Source organism: Myotis lucifugus, unplaced genomic scaffold, assembly GCF_000147115.1.
Source record: "Myotis lucifugus unplaced genomic scaffold, Myoluc2.0 scaffold_2, whole genome shotgun sequence".
In the NCBI taxonomy this organism is placed as follows: domain Eukaryota; kingdom Metazoa; phylum Chordata; class Mammalia; order Chiroptera; family Vespertilionidae; genus Myotis; species Myotis lucifugus.
Genome location: NW_005871050.1, coordinates 32,814,193 through 32,822,675, shown reverse-complemented (window position 1 = coordinate 32,822,675; position 8,483 = coordinate 32,814,193). Strand labels below are relative to the sequence as shown.

Sequence of the window (8,483 nt, the reverse complement as noted above, 5' to 3'; positions counted from 1 at the left end):
TCTCTCTCTCTCTCTCTCTCTCTCTCTCTCTCTCTCCCTCGTCGCGGGCTCCCTTTCTCTCTGAAATCAATAAAAAATAAAATAATAAAAAAAGAATGCTTTAAAAATATTTCCATGTCTGCTTTGAGTAATGTAATGTACAGGCTATGTATAAGAGTTTATTTGAACCCAACGGACGATGCATGTTGGGGAGCAAGATCTCAAATGCAGCTTCATGTAGGCATTTGAAATGAAACGAAACAAACGTTACATTTTCTTTTTAAAAAATATATTTTATTGATTTTTTTACAGAGAGGAAGGGAGAGGGATAGAGAGTTAGAAACATCGATGAGAGAGAAACATTGATCAGCTGCCTCCTGCACACCTCCTACTGGGGATGTGCCCGCAACCAATGTACATGCCCTTGACCGGAATCGAACCTGGGACCCTTCAGTCCACAGCCCGACGCTCTATCCACTGAGCCACACCGGTCAGGGCGAACATTACATTTTCAAACAGTGTTATCACGGTGACTATATTCACTGGGACTTCATCGCTTTGCCCCGTAGGAGGGAAAGGCATGGCCGGTTGGGAAGGCGGGATCCGCGTGCCTGGACTTTTCCGATGGCCCGGAAAATTGCCCACCGGAAACGTCATTGATGAACCTACCAGCTTGATGGATATCTTGCCAACGGTAGCGGCATTGACCGGAGGCATCGTCCCTCAGGACAGGTGATGTCATGTAATCTGTTAACGGAGCTTCTCTTTACCTGTGTCTTGAGAAAAGATTCAGGTCAAGGGAGATAAACTCTATCCTAATGGGTACACTTTCTCCATGGTACCCAGGTAATTTCCACCTTTGTCTGGGGCTATCTCTATGGACGGTTACTCATACCCCAGGCATCAACGTTATAGTTCTATGGCCAGTCTCAATCAGTTTGTAGCTTTTATTTGGGAGGAAGATGGAGACAGGAAGGCCTGGAGATGCGAATATGGCCAATCAAACTCACTCATCCACATAAGAGGAAGAATAATTCCCTACTGTCTGGTGTCCCAGGTGCAGAAGGTTGGGGTGAAGGCCAGACCTTCGGTGGATATTTTGAACTGTGTCACAAATATTTTAAACTAGAGGCCCGGTGCACAAAATTCGTGCACAGGGAGAAAGAGTTCCTCAGCCCAGCCTGCACCCTCTCCAATCCAGGACCCCTCGGGGGATGTCTGACTGCAGGTTTAGGCCCGATCCTTCTCACAATCCAGGACTGCAGGCTCATAACCGCTCACCTGCCTGCCTGCCTGCCTGCCTGATCGCCCTTAACCACCTCTGCCTGCTGACCTGATGCCCCTAACTGCTCTCCTGCTGGTCTAATCACTCTTAACTGCCCTCCCCTGCTTGCCTGATCACACCTAACTACCCCCCACCTGCCAGCCTGATCACCCCCTAACTGCTGCCCCCTGCTGGCCTGATCGCCCTTAACTGCCCTCCCCTGCTGGCTTGATCACCCCTAACTGCTCTCCCCTGCTGGACTGATTGCTCCCTACCTGCTCCCCCTGCCGGCCTGATCGCTCCCTAACTGCTCCCCCTCTGCCGGCCTGATCACCCCAACCTGCTGTCCCCTGCCAGCCTGATTGCCCCCTAACTGCCCTCCCCAGCCGGCCTGATCGCCCCTAACTGCCCTCCCCAGCTGGCCTGATTGCCCCTAACCACCTCTGCCTTGGCCCCCACCACCATGGCTTTGTCCGGAAGATGTCCGGTCTAATTAGCATGTTACCCTTTTATTAGTATAGATGGCATTATATTGCCTTGTTCTCCTCTCTGGTCACTGTTGACCTAGGTAGGTTTGAATCTGCTTTTCTGGTTCTTCATGGATAACAGCTCTAAAAGGTAATTCAATAGATTCAACCTATTTTCACTTCTCCCTTCTAAGCCCAGAGTTATGTTAATGTTTCTTTCTTTGTATATTAAAGATGACCTACTTTTGAAAAAAAGTCTAGAATTCCAAGCTCATTAGAATAAAAAGGAGGCCTCTATAATTTTTTTTTTAACATTGGTTTCAGCCAATAATAGAATATACAGGGAGTTCGCCTAAAATAACTGAATAGAGCTCCCTACGTGCAACGGTGTTTATCAAGTTGAGCTAAAAGATCCATTAAAAAAAGACAATAATGTTGGTGCAAATGTCATTTTTACTAAGTTACTAAGCCAATCGGAGTCATAAAAATAATTTTCCGAGATATTCATGGGGGGCATTGGTTGACTTTGGGGCAATAGTTGCTCCTACCTACTCAGCACACTGTTCTCCAGGCCCACGGAAGGTCATGGAAGGTCATGGGATGCACTGAGCATCCTTCCAACAGCCTCATGACCAAATGCCTTCGCCTGACCTACTTCCTGTGTGTCTACAGGGTGATTGATGGCCGAAACCTCATGCCATTGCTTCAGGGCGAGGTCCGGCGTTCAGAGCACGAGTTCCTGTTTCACTACTGCAGTAGGTTCCTCCACGCCGCCCGTTGGCGCCCGAAGGACAGTAAGTACCCCTGCACCCAACAGATGCCCAGAATAGGGTCCCTTTAGTCTCTGTGACTGGGGCATGTGACCATGACCGGAATCGAACCCAGGACACTTTGGTCAGCAGGTTGATGCTCTATCCACTGAGCCAAGAATCGCTTTCTTTGTTAGTTTATGTTGTTCAGTAGATTCCACATATAGGTCCGATCGTATGATACTTGTCTTTCTCTGACTGGCTTATTTCGCTTAGCATCATGCTCTCCAGGCCCCTCCATGTGGCCTCAAAGAGTAAGAGATGCTTTTTCATGGCTGCGTAGTATTCCACGGCATAAATGCACCACAGCTTTTTAAAATCCACTCGTCTACCGATGGGCACTTGGGCTGCTTCCCAATCTTGGCTAAATGGAGATAGACTCCCAGATACAGAGAACAGACAGACAGCTGTCAGAGAAGAGAGGGTTGGGGACTGGGTGAGATGGGTGAAGGGACTAAGCAAATTAAAAAAATGAAAAGAAAAACTCATGGACACAGACAGCAGCTATGGGATTGGCAGGCAGAAGTGGCGTGGAGGGAGGTAGGAGAAGGTAGGGGAGGCATAAATGGTGATGGAGACTTGAGTTGGGGTGGTGAATACACAATACAATATACACATGATGTTTCCTAGAATTGTGCACGTGAAACCTCATAATTTTATTAACCAACTAGAGGCCTGGTGCATGGAGTCATTCAAATTAAAAGGAAATTAATTAGAAGAAATATTTTAGAGGCCGGGGAGGGACCTCGGGAGGGCTCCAGGGTGTGTCCGGCCCGTCTCGCCCAGTCCCGATCGGCCTAACCCCAGCAGCAAGCTAACCTACTGGTTGGAGCATCTGCCCCTCGTGGTCAGTGCACGTCATAGAGATTGGTCGACCAGTCGGTTGTCTGCCCCCTGGTGGTCAGGGCACATCATAGCAACTGGTTGTACGGTTGAACGGTAGGAGGAACACTTAGCATATTAGGCTTTTATATATATAGATGTCACCCAAATACATTCATTAAAAAAAAGTTAGAAACATCAATGTTGAAACCTGGGACATTATTATCCTACGGCAGTGGTTCTCAACCTTCTTAATGCCGTGACTCTTTAATACAGTTCCTCATGCTGTGGTGACACCCAACCATAAATTTATTTTCGTGGTTACGTCATCACTGTCATGTTGCTACTGTTAAGAATCGTCATGTAAATATCTGATATGCAGGATGTATTTTCATGGTTACAAATTGAACATAATGAAAGCATCGTGATTAATCACAAAAACAATATGTGATTATAGATGTGTTTTCCAAAGGTCTTAGGCGACACCTGTGAAAGGGTCGTTTGACCCCCAAAGGGGTCCTGGCCCACAGGTTGAGAACCGCTGTCTAAAGGATTCTGATGTTCCGATGCTCTGAAGATTGGCTGGTATTTGAGTTAACGTGTGGCCAAAGAGAAAGAGCAGAGAATGCCCACGAAGGCAGAAGACAACCAAGTTTATGGGCACATGGGCGGGGTGCCTCAATGGGCACATGGGCTGGGTACCTCAATGGGCACATGGGCTGGGTGCCTCAATGAGCATATGGGCTGGGTGCCTCAATGGGCATATGGGCTGGGTGCCTCAATGGGCACATGGGCTGGGTGCCTCAATGAGCATATGGGCTGGGTGCCTCAATGGGCATATGGGCTGGGTGCCTCAATGGGCACACGGGCTGGGTGCCTCAATGGACACACGGGCTGGGTGCCTCAACGGACACACGGGCTGGGTGCCTCAATGAGCATATGGGCTGGGTGCCTCAATGGGCACATGGGCTGGGTACCTCAATGGGCACATGGGCTGGGTGCCTCAATGAGCATATGGGCTGGGTGCCTCAATGGCATATGGGCTGGGTGCCTCAATGGGCACATGGGCTGGGTGCCTCAATGAGCACATGGGCTGGGTGCCTCAATGGGCACACGGGCTGGGTGCCTCAATGGGCACATGGGCTGGGTGCCTCAATGAGCATATGGGCTGGGTACCTCAATGGGCACATGGGCTGGGTGCCTCAATGAGCATATGGGCTGGGTGCCTCAATGGGCACACAGGCTGGGTGCCTCAATGGACACACGGGCTGGGTGCCTCAATGAGCATATGGGCTGGGTGCCTCAATGGGCACACGGGCTGGGTGCCTCAATGGGCACATGGGCTGGGTGCCTCAATGGGCATATGGGCTGGGTGCCTCAATGGGCACATGGGCTGGGTGCCTCAATGGGCATATGGGCTGGGTGCCTCAATGGGCATATGGGCTGGGTGTCTCAATGGACACATGGGCTGGGTGCCTCAATGGGCACACGGGCTGGGTGCCTCAATGGGCACTTGGGCTGGGTGCCTCAATGGGCACATGGGCTGGGTACCTCATGGGCACATGGGCTGGGTGCCTCAATGAACACATGGGCTGGGTGCCTCAATGGACACACGGGCTGGGTGCCTCAATGGGCACATGGGCTGGGTGCCTCAATGGGCACATGGGCTGGGTGCCTCAATGGGCATATGGCTGGGTGCCTCATGGGCACACGGGCTGGGTGCCTCAATGGGTATATGGCTGGGTGCCTCAATGGGCACACGGGCTGGGTGCCTCAATGGGGACACGGGCTGGGTGCCTCAATGGGCACACAGGCTGGGTGCCTCAACGGGCACACGGGCTGGTGCCTCAATGGGCACACGGCCTGGGTACCTCTGACATCTCCTCTCCTCTCCAGGCAACGCCGTGTGGAAGGTTCACTACGTCACCCCCATCTTCCAGCCGCCGGGAGCTCAGGCCTGCTACGAGACCACCTACTGCCAATGCATCGGGGACAACGTCACCTACCACGACCCTCCCCTGCTGTTCGACCTCTCCCAGGACCCCTCAGAGTCCACCCCGCTGACCAAGGACACAGAGCCGCTCTATGACCTGGTCATCCACACTGTGGCCGACGCCGTAAAGGAACACAGGAAGACCATCACCCCGGTCCAGCCGCAGCTTGGGCCTGAACGGAACCGGCAATTCGTGTGGTTGATGAGCTGCTGTAGGGTGTTTCCGTTCTGCTTTTGTGACAAGGAGGGTGAGGGATCAACCAGGTAAGCGGCCATTTGATTGACAGCAGGCTGCCACAGGCCACCGACGTTGGTCCTGTGGATGTGGAGGCCAATAAAATTCTCTACCGTTCCGGATGATGAAAAGCCCATTGGTTGTAATGCCGTCCGTAACTTTTTTGGGGGGATTGTTGGTGCTCAATGTTTATCTCATTTCCAAATGTTGTGGGGTTTTTTTAATAATATATTTTTATTGATTTCAGAGAGGAAGGGAGAGGGAGAGAGAGAAACATAGGCGATTAGAGAGAATCATGGATCGGTCGCCTCCTATGGGATCAGGCCGAAGCTGGCAGTTGGACATCCCCTGAGGGGTCCCAGATTGGAGAGGGTGCAGACCAGGCTGAGGGTCCCGCCCCACCCCTGTGCACGAATTTTGTGCACTGGCCCTCTAGTATATATATATTAAAAACCACAACTTTTTATTTTTTATTTATTTTTAATATATTTTATTGATTTTTTTACAGAGAGGAAGGGAGAGAGATAGAGAGAAACATCGATGAGAGAGAAATGTCGATCAGCCGCCTCCTGCACATCTCCTATTAGGGATGTGCCCGCAACCCAGGTACATGCCCTTGACCTGAATTGAACCCGGGACCCTTCAGTCCGCAGGCCGACGCTCTATCCACTGAGCCAAACCGGTTTCGGCCACAACTTTTTAAATGTATACATTTCTTGAATTTTGGTGAAGGTATCATAGGTTGAAACTCCAACCCTTAAAAAGAAATTGGCAAGTGACAGATGCCCTTTTCAACGTACCCCCTTGACTAGATCAAGAAATTCACCCCACCTTCCATTAGCGTCTTAAAGGCAATTACTTCATAGATGCCCCTGAAACAGTAAAAATAATTTTCTGGCAGAAATAGCTGAACACAAAAATGAGAGACAGTCAGACAAGCAGAGAGGGAATCATTCAAGTACATAGGTTAGTACATAGGTTATTACCTGAATTTTTTAAAATATATTTTTTATTGATTTCAGAGAGAGGGAGATGGAGAGAGAGAGAGAGAGAGAGAGAGAGAAACATTAATGATGAGAGAGAATCACGGATCGGCTGCCTCCTGCACACCCCCTACTGGAGATGGATCCCACAACCCGGGCATGTGCCCTTGACCGGGAATCGAACCGTGACCTCCTGGTTCATGGGTCGACGCTCAATCACTGAGCCACACCGGCCGGGGTCATCTGAATTTTTCTCAACAATAATACATGAATCACCATTCGTATTTATGACTTAACTAGAGGCCCGGTGCACGAAATCCGTGCACTGGGGCGGGAGTTCCCTCAGCCCAGCCTGCACCCCCTCTCGCAGTCCAGGACTCCTTGGGGCAAGTCGAAAGTCCGGCATCCCTTTTGCAGTCTGGGGCTCTCGCAGTCTGGGACCCCTCACTCCTTACTGCCCCCCAGAAGCTGGGCTCACTGCTCCTTAGCACTGCCGAGAGGGTCCCACCACCACCGCCGCGCTCACCAGCAGTGGGCCCAGCTTCTGGCTGAGCGGCACTAGCCCTGTTCGAGCACACTGACCACCAGGGGGCAGCTCCTGCGTGCAGCGTCTGCCCCTGGTGGTCAGTGTGCATCATAGCCACTGGTCGCTCTGGACGTTCCACCTTAATGGTTGCTTAGGCTTTTATTATATAGACTAGACGCCCGGTGCATGAAATTTGTGCAAGGGGGGGGTGTCCCTCAGCACGGCCTGCACCCTCTCACAATCCAGGACCCCTGGCTCCTAACCAATTTGCCTGCCTGATTGCCCCTAACCGCTTCTGCCTGCTGGCCTGATCGCCCCTAAGCGGTCCCCTGCCAGCATGATTGCCCCCAACTGCCCTCCCCTGCCGGCCTGGTCGCCCCCAACTGCCCTCCCCTGCCGGCCATCTTGTGATTACGTGAGGGCAGCCATCTTATGGCGGCCATCTTGTGACAATGCGAGGGCATCGCGTGAGGGCGCGAGGACCACCTATGGTTTTATTAGTATAGATTTACTCATCCCTTGTGTCCATGATAAGTATGAATTGGGCGGCTAAGCATGATCCAGGGGCTGAGTTGAATGTGGAGCAAAGATGTCTATGTTTTTCTGTCCTGAGACAGTATTGTTTCAGCAAAAGAGAGAGAGAAGAGAGGGAGAGAGAGAGAGAGAGAAAGAGAGAGAGAGAGAGAGAGAGAGAGAGACATTAATGTGAGAGAGACACATTGACTGGTTGCCTCCCGCATTCACTCTGACCAGGGTCGGGGATCCAACCAGGAACCGAGGTACGTGCCCTTGACTCGGAATTGAACCGGGGACCCCCTTCAGGGCACGGGGCTGGCACTCTAACCATTGAGCCACACTGGCCAGGGCCACCCCCACTCTTTTGATCCTGGATATAACCCCTCTGAGGAAACGATGCGTCTCGCTGAAATGGCCTTCTGAGATTTAAACATTTGATCATGTCGGGGCTTAACACGACAGAAATGAATCCATTCTCATATCTGGAGACCAGGCGTCTGAGATCCTGGTGTCCCAGGGCCACGCTCCCTCCTGTCAATCCTGGAGACCGGGTGTCCCAGGGCCCTGTTCCCTCCTGTCGATCCTGCAGACCGGGTGTCCCAGGGCCATGCTCCCTCCTGTCGATCCTGGAGACCGGGTGTCCCAGGGGCCACGCTCCCTCCTGTCGATCCTGGAGACCGGGTGTCCCAGGGCCACACTCCCTCCTGTCGATCCTGGAGACCGGGTGTCCCAGGGCCCTACTCCCTCCTGTCGATCCTGGAGACCGGGTGTCCCAGGGCCCTGCTCTCTCGTGTCAATCCTGGAGACCGGGTGTCCCAGGGCCACGCTCCCTCCTTGTCGATCCTGGAGACCGGGTGTCCCAGGGCCACACTCCCTCCTGTCGATCCTG

The 8,483-nt window shown here is 52.0% G+C and overlaps 1 protein-coding gene across 1 annotated transcript in view; it reads left to right on the top strand.

Annotated features, from left to right (window-relative positions):
- ARSF (arylsulfatase F) overlaps window positions 1-5,653 on the top strand; it is a gene marked incomplete at its 5' end in the record, with an annotated part of 24,667 nt that extends 19,014 nt beyond the window's left edge. Inside the window, 3 exons of the mRNA XM_023756997.1 lie at window positions 549-711; window positions 2,383-2,504; window positions 5,238-5,653. Of these exons, the coding sequence (XP_023612765.1) occupies window positions 549-711; window positions 2,383-2,504; window positions 5,238-5,602 (650 nt within the window). The remainder of the gene's footprint in view (window positions 1-548; window positions 712-2,382; window positions 2,505-5,237) is intronic.
- Between the last annotated feature and the right edge of the window lie 2,830 nt (window positions 5,654-8,483).